Raw genomic sequence first — 18,874 nt, forward strand, 5'->3', positions numbered from 1 at the left:
CCCCCCTTCCCCCTGTGATCCCCCCTTCCCCCTGTGACCCCCCCTTCCCCCTGTGACCCCCCCTTCCCCCTGTGACCCCCCTTCCCCCTGTGACCCCCCCTTCCCCCTGTGACCCCCCTTCCCCCCTGTACCCCCCTTCCCCCCTGTGACCCCCTTCCCCCCTGTGACCCCCCTTCCCCCCTGTGACCCCCCTTCCCCCCTGTGACCCCCCTTCCCCCTGTGACCCCCCCTTCCCCCTGTGACCCCCCCTTCCCCCGTGACCCCCCTTCCCCCCCTTCCCCCTGTGACCCCCCTTCCCCCTCCCCCTGTGACCCCCCTTCCCCCTCCCCCTGTGACCCCCCTTGCCCCTCCCCCTGTGACCCCCCTTGCCCCTCCCCCTGTGATTCCCCCCTTCCCCCTTGCCCCTCCCTCTGTAATTCCCCCCTCCCGCTCCCCCTGTGATTACCCCCTCCCGCTGCCCCTGTGATCCCCCCTCCCGCTGCCCCTGTGATCCCCCCTCCCGCTGCCCCTGTGATCCCCCCTCCCGCTGCCCCTGTGATCCCCCCTCCCGCTGCCCCTGTGATCCCCCCTCCCGCTGCCCCTGTGATCCCCCCTCCCGCTGCCCCTGTGATCCCCCCTCCCGCTGCCCCTGTGATCCCCCCTCCCGCTGCCCCTGTGATCCCCCCTCCCGCTGCCCCTGTGATCCCCCCTCCCGCTGCCCCTGTGATCCCCCCTCCCGCTGCCCCTGTGATCCCCCCTCCCGCTGCCCCTGTGATCCCCCCTCCCGCTGCCCCTGTGATCCCCCCTCCCGCTCCCCCTGTGATCCCCCCTCCCGCTCCCCCTGTGATCCCCCCTCCCGCTCCCCCTGTGACCCCCCCTTGCCCCTCCCCCTGTGACCCCCCTTGCCCCTCCCCCTGTGATTCCCCCCTTCCCCCTTGCCCCTCCCTCTGTAATTCCCCCCTCCCGCTCCCCCTGTGATTACCCCCTCCCGCTCCCCCTGTGATCCCCCCTCCCGCTCCCCCTGTGATCCCCCCTCCCGCTCCCCCTGTGATCCCCCCTCCCGCTCCCCCTGTGATCCCCCCTCCCGCTCCCCCTGTGATCCCCCCTCCCGCTCCCCCTGTGATCCCCCCTCCCGCTCCCCCTGTGATCCCCCCTCCCGCTCCCCCTGTGATCCCCCCTCCCGCTCCCCCTGTGATCCCCCCTCCCGCTCCCCCTGTGATCCCCCCTCCCGCTCCCCCTGTGATCCCCCCTCCCGCTCCCCCTGTGATCCCCCCTCCCGCTCCCCCTGTGATCCCCCCTCCCGCTCCCCCTGTGATCCCCCCTCCCGCTCCCCCTGTGATCCCCCCTCCCGCTCCCCCTGTGATCCCCCCTCCCGCTCCCCCTGTGATCCCCCCTCCCGCTCCCCCTGTGATCCCCCCTCCCGCTCCCCCTGTGATCCCCCCTCCCGCTCCCCCTGTGATCCCCCCTCCCGCTCCCCCTGTGATCCCCCCTCCCGCTCCCCCTGTGATCCCCCCTCCCGCTCCCCCTGTGATCCCCCCTCCCGCTCCCCCTGTGATCCCCCCTCCCGCTCCCCCTGTGATCCCCCCTCCCGCTCCCCCTGTGATCCCCCCTCCCGCTCCCCCTGTGATCCCCCCTCCCGCTCCCCCTGTGATCCCCCCTCCCGCTCCCCCTGTGATCCCCCCTCCCGCTCCCCCTGTGATCCCCCCTCCCGCTCCCCCTGTGATCCCCCCTCCCGCTCCCCCTGTGATCCCCCCTCCCGCTCCCCCTGTGATCCCCCCTCCCGCTCCCCCTGTGATCCCCCCTCCCGCTCCCCCTGTGATCCCCCCTCCCGCTCCCCCTGTGATCCCCCCTCCCGCTCCCCCTGTGATCCCCCCTCCCGCTCCCCCTGTGATCCCCCCTCCCGCTCCCCCTGTGATCCCCCCTCCCGCTCCCCCTGTGATCCCCCCTCCCGCTCCCCCTGTGATCCCCCCTCCCGCTCCCCCTGTGATCCCCCCTCCCGCTCCCCCTGTGATCCCCCCTCCCGCTCCCCCTGTGATCCCCCCTCCCGCTCCCCCTGTGATCCCCCCTCCCGCTCCCCCTGTGATCCCCCCTCCCGCTCCCCCTGTGATCCCCCCTCCCGCTCCCCCTGTGATCCCCCCTCCCGCTCCCCCTGTGATCCCCCCTCCCGCTCCCCCTGTGATCCCCCCTCCCGCTCCCCCTGTGATCCCCCCTCCCGCTCCCCCTGTGATCCCCCCTCCCGCTCCCCCTGTGATCCCCCCTCCCGCTCCCCCTGTGATCCCCCCTCCCGCTCCCCCTGTGATCCCCCCTCCCGCTCCCCCTGTGATCCCCCCTCCCGCTCCCCCTGTGATCCCCCCTCCCGCTCCCCCTGTGATCCCCCCTCCCGCTCCCCCTGTGATCCCCCCTCCCGCTCCCCCTGTGATCCCCCCTCCCGCTCCCCCTGTGATCCCCCCTCCCGCTCCCCCTGTGATCCCCCCTCCCGCTCCCCCTGTGATCCCCCCTCCCGCTCCCCCTGTGATCCCCCCTCCCGCTCCCCCTGTGATCCCCCCTCCCGCTCCCCCTGTGATCCCCCCTCCCGCTCCCCCTGTGATCCCCCCTCCCGCTCCCCCTGTGATCCCCCCTCCCGCTCCCCCTGTGATCCCCCCTCCCGCTCCCCCTGTGATCCCCCCTCCCGCTCCCCCTGTGATCCCCCCTTCCCCCCTCCCCCTGTGATCCCCCCCTTCCCCCCTCCCCCTGTGAACCCCCCCTTCCCCCCTCCCCCTGTGAACCCCCCCTTCCCCCCTCCCCCTGTGAACCCCCCCTTCCCCCCTCCCCCTGTGAACCCCCCCTTCCCCCCTCCCCCTGTGAACCCCCCCTTCCCCCCTCCCCCTGTGAACCCCCCCTTCCCCCCTCCCCCTGTGAACCCCCCCTTCCCCCCTCCCCCTGTGAACCCCCCCTTCCCCCCTCCCCCTGTGAACCCCCCCTTCCCCCCTCCCCCTGTGAACCCCCCCTTCCCCCCTCCCCCTGTGAACCCCCCCTTCCCCCCTCCCCCTGTGAACCCCCCCTTCCCCCCTCCCCCTGTGAACCCCCCCTTCCCCCCCTCCCCTGTGATCCCCCCCTTCCCCCCCCTCCCCCTGTGATCCCCCCCTTCCCCCCTCCCCCTGTGATCCCCCCCTTCCCCCCTCCCCCTGTGAACCCCCCCTTCCCCCCTCCCCCTGTGAACCCCCCCTTCCCCCCTCCCCCTGTGAACCCCCCCTTCCCCCCCCTCCCCCTGTGAACTCCCCCTTCCCCCCTCCCCCTGTGAACCCCCCCTCCCCCTGTGAATCCCCCCTTCCCCCCTCCCCCTGTGAACCCCCCCTCCCCCTGTGAATCCCCCCTTCCCCCCTCCCCCTGTGAACCCCCCCTCCCCCTGTGAATCCCCCAATCCCCCCTCCCCCTGTGATCCCCCCTTCCCCCCTCCCTGCCTCCCCCCCTTCCCCCCTCCCCGCCTCCCCCCCCTTTTCCCCCCTCCCCCACCCCCTGTGTTTCCCCCCTCCCCCACCCCCTGTGATTCCCCCCACCCCCACCCCCTGTGATTCCCCCCACCCCCACCCCCTGTGATTCCCCCCACCCCCACCCCCTGTGATTCCCCCCACCCCCTGTGATTCCCCCCACCCCCTGTGATTCCCCCCACCCCCTGTGATTCCCCCCACCCCCTGTGATTCCCCCCACCCCCTGTGATTCCCCCCACCCCCTGTGATTCCCCCTCCCCCCTCCCCCTGATCCCACCTTCCCCCGCTCCCCCTTCCCCCCTGTGAAGCCCCTTCCCCCCATGGACCCCCCCCCCCCGTGGACCCCCCCCCCCCCCCCCCCCCCCCCGTGGACCCCCCTTACCCCCCCCCCCCGGTGGACCCCCCCTTACCCCCCCCCCCCCCGTCTCCCCCTCCCCCCGTCTCCCCTCCCCCCCCCCCCGTCTCCCCTCCCCCCCCCCCCGTCTCCCCTCCCCCCCCCCCCCCCGTCTCCCCTCGCCCCCCCCCCCCGTCTCCCCTCCCCCCCCCGTCTCCCCTCCTCCCCCCCCCCCGTCTCCCCTCCCCCCCCGTCTCCCCTCCCCCCCCGTCTCCCCTCCCCCCCCCGTCTCCCCTCCCCCCCCGTCTCCCCTCCCCCCCCGTCTCCCCTCCCCCCCCGTCTCCCCTCCCCCCCCCGTCTCCCCTCCCCCCCGTCTCCCCTCCCCCCCGTCTCCCCTCCCCCCCCGTCTCCCCTCCCCCCCGTCTCCCCTCCCCCCCGTCTCCCCTCCCCCCCGTCTCCCCTCCCCCCCGTCTCCCCTCCCCCCCGTCTCCCCTCCCCCCCGTCTCCCCTCCCCCCCGTCTCCCCTCCCCCCCGTCTCCCCTCCCCCCCGTCTCCCCTCCCCCCCGTCTCCCCTCCCCCCCGTCTCCCCTCCCCCCCGTCTCCCCTCCCCCCCGTCTCCCCTCCCCCCCGTCTCCCCTCCCCCCCGTCTCCCCTCCCCCCCGTCTCCCCTCCCCCCCCCGTCTCCCCTCCCCCCCCGTCTCCCCTCCCCCCCCGTCTCCCCTCCCCCCCCCGTCTCCCCTCCCCCCCCCGTCTCCCCTCCCCCCCCCGTCTCCCCTCCCCCCCCGTCTCCCCTCCCCCCCCGTCTCCCCTCCCCCCCCGTCTCCCCTCCCCCCCCGTCTCCCCTCCCCCCCCGTCTCCCCTCCCCCCCCGTCTCCCCTCCCCCCCCGTCTCCCCTCCCCCCCCGTCTCCCCTCCCCCCCCGTCTCCCCTCCCCCCCCGTCTCCCCTCCCCCCCCGTCTCCCCTCCCCCCCCGTCTCCCCTCCCCCCCCGTCTCCCCTCCCCCCCCCGTCTCCCCTCCCCCCCCGTCTCCCCTCCCCCCCCGTCTCCCCTCCCCCCCCGTCTCCCCTCCCCCCCCGTCTCCCCTCCCCCCCCGTCTCCCCTCCCCCCCCGTCTCCCCTCCCCCCCCGTCTCCCCTCCCCCCCCGTCTCCCCTCCCCCCCCGTCTCCCCTCCCCCCCCGTCTCCCCTCCCCCCCCGTCTCCCCTCCCCCCCCGTCTCCCCTCCCCCCCCGTCTCCCCTCCCCCCCCGTCTCCCCTCCCCCCCCGTCTCCCCTCCCCCCCCGTCTCCCCTCCCCCCCCGTCTCCCCTCCCCCCCCGTCTCCCCTCCCCCCCCGTCTCCCCTCCCCCCCCGTCTCCCCTCCCCCCCCGTCTCCCCTCCCCCCCCGTCTCCCCTCCCCCCCCCCGTCTCCCCTCCCCCCCCCCGTCTCCCCTCCCCCCCCCCGTCTCCCCCCCCCGTCTCCCCTCCCCCCCGTCCCCTCCCCTCCCCTCCCCCCCGTCTCCCCCTCCCCCCGTCTCCCCTCCCCCCCCGTCTCCCCTCCCCCCCGTCTCCCCTCCCCTCCCCCCCGTCTCCCCTCCCCTCCCCCCCGTCTCCCCTCCCCTCCCCCCCGTCTCCCCCCGTCTCCCCCTTCCCCCCCCCCCCGTCTCCCCCCTCCCCCCCCCGTCTCCCCCTCCCCCCCCGTCTCCCCCCCCCCCCCGTCTCCCTCCTCTCCCCCCCCCGTCTCCCTCCTCTCCCCCCCCCGTCTCCCTCCTCTCCCCCCCCCGTCTCCCTCCTCTCCCCCCCCCGTCTCCCTCCTCTCCCCCCCCCGTCTCCCTCCTCTCCCCCCCCCGTCTCCCTCCTCTCCCCCCCCCGTCTCCCTCCTCTCCCCCCCCCGTCTCCCTCCTCTCCCCCCCCCGTCTCCCTCCTCTCCCCCCCCCGTCTCCCTCCTCTCCCCACCCCCGTCTAGCTCCTCTCCCCACCCCCGTCTAGCTCCTCTCCCCACCCCCGTCTAGCTCCTCTCCCCACCCCCGTCTCCCTCCTCTCCCCACCCCCGTCTCCCTCCTCTCCCCACCCCCGTCTCCCTCCTCTCTCCCCCCCCCCCGTCTCCCTCCTCTCCCCACCCCCGTCTCCCTCCTCTCCCCCCCCCCCGTCTCCCTCCTCCCCCCCCCGTCTCCCTCCTCCCCCCCCCGTCTCCCTCCTCCCCCCCCCGTCTCCCTCCTCCCCCCCCGTCTCCCCCCCCGTCTCCCCCCTCCCCCCCCGTCTCCCCCCTCCCCCCCCCCCCCGTCTCCCCCCTCCCCCGTCTCCCCCCTCCCCCCCCCCCCGTCTCCCCCCTCCCTCCCCCCCCGTCTCCCTCCCCCCCCCCCCCGTCTCCCTCCCCCCCCCCCCGTCTCCCTCCTCCCCCCCCGTCTCCCTCCTCCCCCCCCGTCTCCCTCCTCCCCCCCCGTCTCCCTCCTCCCCCCCGCCTCCCTCCTCCCCCCCCCCGTCTCCCTCCTCCCCCCCCGTCTCCCTCCTCCCCCCCCGTCTCCCTCCTCCCCCCCCGTCTCCCTCCTCCCCCCCCCGTCTCCCTCCTCCCCCCCCCGTCTCCCTCCTCCCCCCCCCGTCTCCCTCCTCCCCCCCCCGTCTCCCTCCTCCCCCCCCCGTCTCCCTCCTCCCCCCCCCGTCTCCCTCCTCCCCCCCCCGTCTCCCTCCTCCCCCCCCCGTCTCCCTCCTCCCCCCCCCGTCTCCCTCCTCCCCCCCCCGTCTCCCTCCTCCCCCCCCCGTCTCCCTCCTCCCCCCCCCGTCTCCCTCCTCCCCCCCCCGTCTCCCTCCTCCCCCCCCCGTCTCCCTCCTCCCCCCCCCGTCTCCCTCCTCCCCCCCCCGTCTCCCTCCTCCCCCCCCCGTCTCCCTCCTCCCCCCCCCGTCTCCCTCCTCCCCCCCCCGTCTCCCTCCTCCCCCCCCCGTCTCCCTCCTCCCCCCCCCGTCTCCCTCCTCCCCCCCCCGTCTCCCTCCTCCCCCCCCCCGTCTCCCTCCTCCCCCCCCCGTCTCCCTCCTCCCCCCCCCGTCTCCCTCCTCCCCCCCCCGTCTCCCTCCTCCCCCCCCCGTCTCCCTCCTCCCCCCCCCGTCTCCCTCCTCCCCCCCCCGTCTCCCTCCTCCCCCCCCCGTCTCCCTCCTCCCCCCCCCGTCTCCCTCCTCCCCCCCCCGTCTCCCTCCTCCCCCCCCCGTCTCCCTCCTCCCCCCCCCGTCTCCCTCCTCCCCCCCCCGTCTCCCTCCTCCCCCCCCCGTCTCCCTCCTCCCCCCCCCGTCTCCCTCCTCCCCCCCCCGTCTCCCTCCTCCCCCCCCCGTCTCCCTCCTCCCCCCCCCGTCTCCCTCCTCCCCCCCCCGTCTCCCTCCTCCCCCCCCCGTCTCCCTCCTCCCCCCCCCGTCTCCCTCCTCCCCCCCCCGTCTCCCTCCTCCCCCCCCCGTCTCCCTCCTCCCCCCCCCGTCTCCCTCCTCCCCCCCCCGTCTCCCTCCTCCCCCCCCCGTCTCCCTCCTCCCCCCCCCGTCTCCCTCCTCCCCCCCCCGTCTCCCTCCTCCCCCCCCCGTCTCCCTCCTCCCCCCCCCCCGTCTCCCTCCTCCCCCCCCCGTCTCCCTCCTCCCCCCCCCGTCTCCCTCCTCCCCCCCCCGTCTCCCTCCTCCCCCCCCCGTCTCCCTCCTCCCCCCCCCCGTCTCCCTCCTCCTCCCCCCGTCTCCCTCCTCCTCCCCCCGTCTCCCTCCTCCCCCCCCGTCTCCCTCCTCCCCCCCCGTCTCCCTCCTCCCCCCCCCGTCTCCCTCCTCCCCCCCTCCCCCCCGTCTCCCTCCTCCCCTCCCCCCCGTCTCCCTCCTCCCCTCCCCCCCGTCTCCCTCCTCCCCTCCCCCCCGTCTCCCTCCTCCCCTCCCCCCCGTCTCCCTCCTCCCCTCCCCCCCGTCTCCCTCCTCCCCTCCCCCCCGTCTCCCTCCTCCCCTCCCCCCCGTCTCCCTCCTCCCCTCCCCCCCGTCTCCCTCCTCCCCTCCCCCCCGTCTCCCTCCTCCCCTCCCCCCCGTCTCCCTCCTCCCCTCCCCCCCGTCTCCCTCCTCCCCTCCCCCCCGTCTCCCTCCTCCCCCCCCCGTCTCCCTCCCTTCCCCCCCCCCGTCTCCCTCCCTCCCCCCCCCCCCCCCCCAATCTCCCTCCCGCCCCCCCCATGTGCTCACCCCTCACCTCCCCTCCCCTCCCCCGCCTTGCGCTACCCTGTTCCCTTGCCCCAACCCCCTTTGCTTCCTTCCCCACATTGTGCTTGGCACCTCTGCCTTGTATCCTTCCCTCCTCTTCTCCCCCCCCCCCCCCCCCCCCCCCCCCCCCCCAACCCCTTGACCTCTTCCACCTTGCTCTAGTCCATATTTGACCAGTAAGCCTTAGTGAGTGAATTTACTGTGTTGCAAATTTAGATGCATGTATGCAAATGGTAGTGGCAAATATTTATCTGAAAAATGTAAATTAATTCTTGATAAGCAGCTAATAAGAGGAAGTTGTGCAGTGTTCTGCTTCAATGTGAATGTTATTTTGACATTTAATTTGTGTAAAAATGCTCTGAAACTCATTGGACAATAAATCGATTCTGTTATTTGTCGATCGTGTCAGTGTATGACAAGTGTTATGACTGGGTGAAGCCAAAATGATTTGGCTCTCTTTTTAAGGTCTTTGGTCAGTGACAACAAATACTTTTTCACACAGCTCCTGCACTTCATTTAAAAAGTAGCATTAGTCAAAATTAAAGAGCCAATTATAAAGTTTTCTAGAATTAAAGCAAGTGAAATGTTATTATCTGCTGACTGGATTAATGGTAAACCTCAACATTATACATACGCGCAGACTTAGGTAATAAATTTAAAAGAGATACTGGATATAGATGGGAAAAATGAAGATGCTTAGAATTCTTGAGGGGTTAGATTTTTAATCTTACACCGCAGTTGTTGAATTGTTAACTCATCCTCAGTAGTGGCAAAATTTGCAGATGCCTTTGAAGTCTTGTCAAATGTTTGTTTCCCCAATTTGATTTTCTTCTGAGAGGCTGATAGACTTTCAGTTCTTTTTGCAAATTCTTTCTTTATTTCTGTACTGTTGCTCAGAAAAATGTAAAATATGATATTTCCATGTATGGTTCAATTGTTTTCACAAGTTGAACCGTTGTGGGCAGCCTTTGTCTTGTACATGCACTTATCTAATTAAACTGACTATTACATGATGTGAATTTCTTGATGCTGATGAGTTACTTGGTCTCCATGTCTTGAGGTAAAATGTTAATTTCTGGGCAGACAATTTATTCTATTCTGGTTTCTTGAACTTGTCTCAGTCCGTGATCAGGTAATCATAGAAACCACTTTAGGTCAGTATGTATCTTTTTAAAAATATTTGCCCACTAAAAAGTTTTGGTATTATAATCAGATGATTTAAATTAAAATTTGATAGTCCACGTTTTCTGCTATAATTTATCACCAAGTTATAACTTTTAAAAAATAAATCCAAATTCCTTAATTATTGAGAAATTCCTTCTTGAAGTTTTACTGATTATCCTGAAACCTTTGTCAAGTGATGAATTTAAAATGGCTGTTTAAAAAATCTGGAAAAGTTGATATTCAAGGTCCGGTGACTGTATAGATGTGAAAGTTCGCTGACACAGAGTATAAAGTTCATTCCAGTTTGACACTTAACCATTAACTGTCTGCCAAGAATCAGTATTATATGCATGATATGGGCTTGGGTGTGAAGTGTATAATTTGTAAGTCTGCAAATGGTTCACAGTTTGAAAAATAAATCAACAATAAATTAGATAGCATGAGTTATTGACTGGTTAAAGGACAGATAATGTGACAAATAACAACAATTTAATACAGAGGTGTAAAGTGACATAATTGGGAATGGCAATGAGGAAAAGCAGTACAAAACAATGATCAACTTTTTAAAATATGGGAACAGGCACATGAGCAGCTTAGAAACGCAAATGTTGAAATGTGATGAGACAAAATAAAAAAGTTCTTAAGCTTTTGTTGTCTGTAAGTATAACATATCCCTTGGTGTTTATAAAGCTGTAGAATGCAAGGAAGTTGTACTAAAGATTTACAATTTTTTTTCTCATCAATTCTGCATTAGAAATCTCAGAGGATGTTTTTACCAAATTATATCAATGGCATGGAGCAGCTAAATGGAGAGAGGGGAGAAGTAAGACCTCAGTTATGCTGGAGAAAATATTTCCTCTTAGGGTTGTCTATCAATAAAACCTGCAGCTAGTTTTGTAACCACCTCAGGTTATGCCCTTCAAGAAGTTCTCCTTCAAATAAAGACGATTTAATATCTATGCTTAAAATTGAGGTGTTTCGAGAGAGTTCTTAGGGCAAAACTGTTTGCACTGCCAGATGGATCATTAATCTGAGGATGTAGTTCTTAGGTCATTGGCACTGTAGCCAAGGTTTGAAGGGGGTATGGAAAGATAAAAGGTTTTCTTTTAATTCAGCCAGTTATGATCTAGATACATTGTCTGAAAGGATGCTGGATGTAGTTTCCATGTGACTTTCCAAAAGTAATCTTACCTACTATATTTGAAAGTAAATATTTGGAGTCTACGAAGAAAGTTCTGGGGGCCGGGACAGATTTGTAATTCTTTCAGAGAGATGGCTAATGTAAAATTGGTCAAGTGACTTAGTTCTGTGGCTCTTCTTACCCTGTGACATCCTGATTCAAATTTTGTGCTATAAAAACATGCTTTGCTCAACTAGTCTGTGCCAGTGTCTACGCTCCAATTGAGCATCCTTAATCTTTTATCATTTAAGTCTACAATTATATCTCTTTTTCTTTATCCCTCATGCTTGATAGCTTCCCCTTAAATGCATATTCACTATTCATTTCAAAAACTCTGTGATAACAGATTTGAATTTTTAGATTAGATTCCCATTGCTGCACAAGTCCACACTGACCCTCCAAAGAGTAACCCACCCAGACTCATTCCCCAATCCGATACATGCCCCTAATACCGGGCAAGTTAGCATGGCCCATTCACCTGACCTGCACATCTTTGGATTGTGAGAGGAAACCGGAGCATTCGGAGGGAACCCACACAGGCACGGGGAGAAAGTGCAAACTCCACACAGTTGTCCGAGCTGGGTATTGAACCTTGGTCCCTGGCACTGTGAGGGAACAATGCTAACCACTGTGCCACCATGCTTCCCCAAATTTTTTGATACCTATCATATATTCATAGCTCTAGTTATGCTGTTCCTCCCAGAAGAAAAATTCCCTCTTAGATATATGTATCAACAATAACTGCAACCATTTTCATATCCACCCCAGCTTTTGTCCTTCAATGGCAGAGAGTTCTATCTTTGTAAGTTCGACTTCAGTGTGAGACATTTTGAAAAATCCATATGTGTTCTGCTAACTGGCTACTTTTATTCTTAGTTTCTTCCAAACAAAATTAACTTTATTGGTGGAGGAGACCACTCATTGATACTAAAAATCTAAAAGCCTCTCATATTACCAGGTAGTTATCGAGCTATTTCAAATTTTCTTTTCATGTTATCAAGCATTTTTCCTATTGCTCAAGGCAAGTTTGATTCTATAAATTTGATGTGTTGCCATTTTTGGCTATTGTTGTATTAACATCTTATCAGTCTATGAAAAGAAACTCTTGTGACATCATTAAACTGTTAAATGAATAAAGAGTTCAATTTGCAGATCTGACAAATTAGAATGTCCTCATCTTCTGTCTAAGGTTATACCTGCATCCATATTTACAAAAATTAAGGGTCTAAATTTGAGTACATAGCATCCAAGGACAGGGTCAGGGAAGATTGGTGAAAAGCAGATATTTGAAACCTGAATCCGTATTGTTTCTTGTACATGAAGTGCAGTTCTTATTGGGGGAGATGGGAAGTGCTGATCACAAGTTTAACTTCCTCATTGACAGATAAGATAATGGAGGATGTAGTTTGCAGTTGTGACCCACTGTACAGGAAAAGGAGTTTGAGAAGAATCTGTTTAGAAAATAACATTTTTGTAACTTTTGAAATTGAATGAAAAATTCTAGTTGTTGAATTGGCACTGATGAACAGGAGCTCATATCAGGGTTAACTTTAAAACAGATTTGAGCAAAAACCATGTTTGCATCAACTATCTGTTTAAAATGAGGATTTTTGAGAAAGTATACTATGTTCGTCATCTCACTCTTCAAGAATATTGCTGGGCAAATGGGACACTTTCTGCTTCAGTATTCTTGGCCTGATGCAAAGTGTCCTCACTTTCTATTCTTTTCAATACTACTGTGAGCATTTTTGTTTTCCAAAACTTTACCAAATTCATTTAAATTTTGGCAATTTTACACTTGGACTGCATCTTGTAAACACTGCATTCAGATATTTCCAGCAGGCTCCATCTATAATTGTCATTGTTCAGTTTGATTTTTTCCATTATACTGGGCTGGATCTGAAAGAACTGGCATTTGGTGTTATCATATAGTCTTGCTCAGCTTATTTCAAATCAAATGTCTTTCTTTCTCTAACTTAATTACTGTCAAAAATGATAGGAATTCCTTGCTGATCTGCAGTGAATGTTGTTTTGATGTTTATTAATATTTGTTTCCTAATTATATATTCAGAAGGGAAGTATGCCAAACATTTTTGCAGTTTAGCAAGACAAAAGAAAAGCAGCTGCTTTGCAATAGCTATTTTTAACTTGCTTTAAAGATATTTTTTGCAGCCCTTGGAGGATTACCAGAGGAGCTAATTGTGTACATTTTAGCATCACCTTTAATTTTTTTGACTTCTTTCATATCTATGATTCTCTTTATAATTCAAAATATTATTTATTTTTCTAGGAACTTATAGAAACCCACCTAGGATACTGGAAGGAAGAATTTGCACGGACTTCACGACCCCTGCTGGGCAGTGTGTCAACAATTGTGAAGTTGTGAATTTACAGAACTGTGATGTAAAGGCAATGTGGTCTTTATCTGTACCAAAATACAAGCACAATTTGCACTGCTCTAGGTATGAAGACAGTAATAGCCTTAATTCTGAAGACTCTGGCATTCCCACGTTAGAAATTGGAAATCCAGAACCCATCCATTGTGGTGTATTGAATGTTAGAACAAACCATGCTGATTCATCCCAGACATCTGGATTGGCACCTGACAAACATGGACAAGGTTCAGGAAGTCTACCACCTGGCATGTGTTCACCGGCTGTACGTCTTGAGACTGACAGCGCATTGCGAAAATCTTCAACATTTCCGCGATCTGGTTATGATAATGTGAAGCTTTGCAGTCTTTCAAACAGAGGAGCAAACAAGGCGGATGAGATATCTGTAAGCAGCGTTTCAAGCTTGAGCACGGAACTGTCCACAACTCTGTCTGTTAGCAATGAGGATATTCTAGATAGTTTGGTTACCAGTGACTCGAGTGCAATTGTAAATCTGGAAACTGATGAGGCACAGTTCACTGACATCAGTTTAAATTCTTCCAGAGACAGCTACAATCAAGCTGACAGTCCTTTGGAACAAGAGACCAAATATAAAAGACTGGGCACACTTGCCAACTTTTTTACCAGGTATCGTGTGTTCCAATTAAGTATATTTTTGAACGTTTTTCTTCTTTTCTGGAAACAGAAGGAGGGGTGGGGCTGGTGTGTTTGCTGTCGATATATTTTTGTTAACATAGTTGCCAGAGAAGGGTAATGGCTTTTCTTCTTGAGCTACTGCAGTCTCTGTAATGGAAGTTTGCCCACAAAGCTCTATTTTTATTCTTTGTTAATATGCATAATATTTCTGTATTTGTTTTGTTTTTGTTCTTTTTGTGGGATATGGGTGTTACTGGCTAATTCCTTGTGAGAAGATGGTAGTATGTTTCCTCCTTTTAACCACTGCAGTCAATGTGTAGGTGTACATAGTGGTATTAGGAAGAGAATTCCATGTTTCTGACAGAATGAAGGAATAACAATGTTGTTCCAAATTACAATAGTGTACCACGTGAAGGAGAACTGAAGTGGTGTTCCCATGAATTTAGTACCCTTGTTCTTCTGTGTGATAAAGATGGTGGATTTGAAAGGTGCTGTTTTAAGGCAAGGTTGGCAAATTGCTGCAGTTCATTTTGTATATGATCTTGATCGTGGATAGAGTGAATATTTAAATGGTGGGCGAGATGCTGCATGTCTCATTAGGGAAAGATAACTGGTGGTGGTTTAACCTGAAAGTCACCACGTCTCCGTGAGGGGGAAGGTTGAGAAGGAGTGTTCTTCATGATGACTTCAACAGGTGCAGGAATTGAACCCACTCTGTTTCACACCGCGTTGCTCACTGGTTGCCTAACTAGAATTAAAAACACAAACAGATCAGCCATTATCTTATTGAAGGTTTGAGGGGTCAAATGGCCAATTCCTACTCCTAATTGTATGTAAAAGTAATGGTAAATGTAACTTCTGGGTGTAGTCTAGATCTTTCTGTTGGCACAAACTGTTTCATTATTTAAAGAATTACAACTGTGTAGTGTTCTGATCTTGTGATCAAAAATAATTCCCCTTTTGACCTTATGTTGCAGAAAAGTTTATTGGGAATTCATTTGGTCCCAGAGCACTGTTCGAAGGAGCCTCCCACAGCATTGTTCTAGGGCGAAGATCATTGATTTCCAAAAATTGCAATTTTGTGAGACATGACTCATGAATTCCAAAGGTTTACAGGACTTTAAGTCAAGAAATCTCTCCTTGTCTTAGTCTTGAAGGAGTCATTGACCCCTTTATCCAAGACCCCAAGTTCCAGAGCACTGATAGCAAAGACATCTCTTGGTGTTTGCTGAATACTTAAGAATTTTCAATTTTGAACTCCGGGGCGATGTACCTAGAGCATGCTGCTTTCTTAATGAATTCATTTACAGGGAGGAGCATCCAGATAAGGCAACATATATATTGATTGGGTGTCTATTACAATCAGCGAGTGTCAATAGCAAAGATTAAACCATCTGCAGTTACACAATGAATGTTCTTAATTTTAACTGGCTTCACATAATACTTTTCACCTTGTTAAACTGACCTTACGTACTGAATGCTTCCAATATTGTTAAATGGCTCCACATAATTAATGCTTTTCCACCTTGTTAACCTATTACCCTTGCCTCCAGCACACCATTGTTAACTGCTAGTTCTTATCTGATCTGAGTCATGCTCAGCTGAACCTCTTGTTTCACAAAACTCAGAACTTAACTCTTTCCCTACCTGCTCATACCCTATACACATTCTCAATTGTTTTTGTATTAATTGTATTAAGTATAATGTTGTTCCAGTGCTTGCAATTAGTAGCATACCCCATAAATAGTAGAATTACATCAGGAAAGTTAATGCAATTTTAGCATTCATTTTGAGTTCTAGAACCTAAGAGCAAGGATGTACTGCTGAGGCTGTATAAGGCTCTGGCCGGACCACATTTGGAATATTGTGAGCAGATTTGGACTCTGCATCTGAGGAAGATGTGCTGAACTTGAAGAGGCCCAGAGGAAGTTCACGAATGATCCTGGGAATGAAGGGCATGTCACATGAGGAAAGGTTCAGGGCTTTGGGTCTGTACTCAATGGAATTTAGAAGGATGAGAGGTTTCTCATTGAAACCCTGAGGATACTGAGAGGCCTGGACAAAGTGGATGCGGAGAAGATGTTTCCACAAGTAGGAGACTATGACCGAAGGGAACAACTCAGTGAAGGACAACCCTTTAGAACTGAGATGAGGAATTTCTTCAACCAGAGGATGGCAAATCCATGGAACTCAGAAGGTTGTGGAGGCCAAGTCATTGAGTCTATTTAAGGCATAGATTCTTGATTAAGAAAAGTATAAGGTTATGGAGGGAAGGCAGGAGAATGTAGCTGAGAAACATTGATTGAATCTGTTCCATGATTTGATGGGCCAAATGACCCAATTCTGCTCCTACTTTCTAAGGTCTAAACCAGTTTGCTGCTTAGCAACTTTGAAGTTGCAAAATGTTTGCATTGCACAACTTATGCAAATTCATCTCTTGATCCAAGAGGTTATAGGCTCAAATCTCTTTTGTGCTGTGTTTTTGCTGCATTATAAGAGATACCATTGATGCAATATGGTTACCGTATCTCATCACAAAGCAGTAACTGCATAATAGTTTGGTGATTATTTTCCAGAGTTCAATAGATTCGGGGTCGGTTCCCGAGGATTGGAGGGTGGCTCATGTTATACCACTTTTTAAGAAAGGTGGGCGAGAGAAAGCAGGTAATTATAGACCAGTTAGTCTGACCTCAGTGGTGGGAAAGATGCTGGAGTCTGTTATAAAGGATGAAATTATTGCACATCTGGATAGTAGTAACAGGATAGGACAGAGTGAGCATGGATTTATGAATGGGAAATCATGCTTGACTCATCTTCTGGAATTTTTTGAGGATGTAACTATGAAGTTGGACGAGGGAAATCCAGTAGATGTAGTGTACCTGGACTTTCAGAAAGCTTTTGATAAAGTCCCACACAGGAGGTTAGTGAGTAAAATTAGGGTGCATGGTATTGGGGGCAAAGTACTAGATTGGATTGAAAATTGGTTGGCTAATAGGAAACAAAGGGTAGTGATAAACGGCTCCATTTCGGAATGGCAGGCAGTGACCAGTGGGGTACCGCAGGGATCCGTGCTGGGACCACAGCTTTTTACAATATATGTTAATGATATAGAAGATGGTATCAGCAATAACATTAGCAAATATGCTGATGATACTAAGCTGGGTGGCAGGGTGAAAAGTGATGATGTTAGGAGATTACAGGGTGACCTGGACAAGTTAGGTGAGTGGGCAGATGCAGTTTAATGTGGATAAATGTATGGTTATCCACTTTGGTAGCAAGACCAGGAAGGCAGACTACTACCTCAATGGAATCAATTTATATAAAGGGCCAGTACAGAGAGATCTGGGTGTTCTTGTACACCAGTCAATGAAGGCAAGCATGCAGGTACAGCAGGTAGTGAAGAAGGCTAATAGCATACTGGCCTTCATAACAAGAGGAATTGAGTATAGAAGCAAAGAGGTGCTTCTGCAGCTGTACAGGGCCCTGGTGAGTCCACACCTGGAGTACTGTGTGCAGTTCTGGTTTCCAAATTTGAGAAAAGACATTCTGGCTATTGAGGGAGTGCAGCATAGGTTCACGAGGTCAATTCCTGGAATGGCAGGATTACCTTACACTGAAAGACTGAAGCGACTGGGCTTGTATACCCTTGAGTTTCGAAGATTGAGAGGGGATCTGATTGAGACGTATAAGATTATGAAAGGATTGGACACTCTGGCAGTAGGAAACATATTTCCACTGATGGGTGAGTGCCGAACCAGAGGACACAGCTTAAAAATACGGGGTAGACCATTTAGGACAGAGCTCAGGAGAAACCTCTTCACCCAGAGAGTGGTGGCTGTGTGGAATGCTCTGCCCCAGAGGGCAGTGGAGGCCCACTCTCTGGATTCATTTAAGAAGGAGTTGGATAGAGCTCTCAAAGATAGTGGAATCAAGGGTTATGGAGATAAGGCAGGAACAGGATACTGATTAGGAATGATCAGCCATGATTATATTGAATGGCGGTGCAGGCTTGAAGGGCTGAATGGCCTACTCCTGCACCTATTGTCTAAGTACTTGGGGCATTTCTTAGCATTGTGATAAGTTATCCAAAAATGTGCAGGTTAGGTGAATTGGCCATGCTAAATTGCTTATAGTGTTAGGTGAAGGGGTAAATGTAGGGGAATGGGTCTGGGTGGGTTGCTCTTCGGCGGGTCGGTGTGGACTTGTTGGGCTGAAGGGCCTGTTTCCACACTAAGTAATTTAATCTAATCTAATAAATGCAATGTCTTTTCTAATGGCAGCTGCAATTTATCCTCCTTTCATCCCCAAGTCTAGGATCAGTCTGTTCATGATTCTTCATAAATAAGAATTTTATTTTTTCCTCCTGATAAAACTAGGGTCAAAGGATATTTTGGTGGTTGGATATTTTATTTGCAGCTAAATTTGCTGATTCAACTGCTATTCTAAAAGCAACCACATATCAAGTAGTGCATTAACAAGTGTGTGCATTACATGGAGTAATATTTCAGATGTGGTCTTGTCTCATGGAGCTTAGAAAGTCTTATCTGCAGCTACGGGTTCTTTTCGAAACATTGTTTGGGCCAGACGTGTTTCAGGTCCATCTAAGTAGGTAGTAATGTAAGTGGAAGCTGAAATTCATAAGGAATCCTCTTGGACTATCATGCTACTGTGCTAAGTTTATTTCTGGCTTGAATTCAAATAGTTCGCCTGAAACGCCAATGCTTTATGCACATGTTTATCCTGCTGCAGCTTATTAAACTGCTGGCAAATATGTGTGCACTGCAAAAGTTGGCATATTTGTGGAAGTGTTTTGAACTTAACCTAAAGTGAGGACTTAAGCATAAAGGTATGAGGTCACTACTTGTGCTTTGTTTCTCAGCTATCATCTGTATTGTTTACTGTACTGTCAAATGCAGGCGTGGTTAGATTTACATAGAGATCTGAGATGTGGTTGGTTAATTTGTATCATTCGAGGTGAAAGTGAGGTCTGCAGACGCTGGAGATCAAAGCTGAAACTTTATTGCTGGAACAGCACAGCAGGTCAGGCAGCATCTAGGGAACAGAAGATTCGACGTTTCGGGCACATGCCCTTCTTCAGGAATGAGCAGAGAGTGTTCAGCAGGAGAAGATAAAAGGTAGGGAGGAGGGACTTGGAGGAGGGGCGTTGGAAATGTGATAGGTGGAAAGAGATCAAGGTGAGGGTGATAGGTCGGAGTAGGGTGGAGGCGGAGAGGTCAAGAAGAAGACTGCAGGTCAGGAAGGCGGTGCCGGGCTGGAGGGATTCGGCTGAGACAAGGTGGGGGGAGGGGGGATGAAGAAACTGGTGAAGTCCAAGTTCATCCCCTGTGGTTGGAGGGTTCCCAGTCGGAAGATAAGACGCTCCTCCTCCGACCGTCGCGTTGTTGTGGCCTGGCGGTGGATGAGTCCAACGACCTGCATATCCTCGGTGGAGTGGGAGGGGGAGTTGAAATGCTGTGCTGCAGGGTGATTGGGTTGGTTCGTCCGGGTGGCCCAGAGGTGCTCTCTGAATCGCTCCGCAAGTAGG

At 55.6% G+C, this 18,874-nt stretch overlaps 1 protein-coding gene across 1 annotated transcript in view; it reads left to right on the top strand.

The window, feature by feature from the left end:
* The window catches only part of LOC122539404 (TBC1 domain family member 14-like), a 98,305-nt gene that overhangs the window by 1,739 nt on the left and 77,692 nt on the right, over positions 1 to 18,874 (top strand). Inside the window, exon 2 of the mRNA XM_087980042.1 lies at positions 12,591 to 13,320. Coding sequence (XP_087836168.1) covers positions 12,591 to 13,320 — 730 coding nt within the window. The remainder of the gene's footprint in view (positions 1 to 12,590; positions 13,321 to 18,874) is intronic.

The sequence above is a fragment of the Chiloscyllium plagiosum genome, unplaced genomic scaffold, assembly GCF_037043375.1.
Source record: "Chiloscyllium plagiosum isolate Xiang-an unplaced genomic scaffold, Cpla_swu_hap1 HiC_scaffold_36, whole genome shotgun sequence".
Lineage (NCBI taxonomy): Eukaryota > Metazoa > Chordata > Chondrichthyes > Orectolobiformes > Hemiscylliidae > Chiloscyllium > Chiloscyllium plagiosum.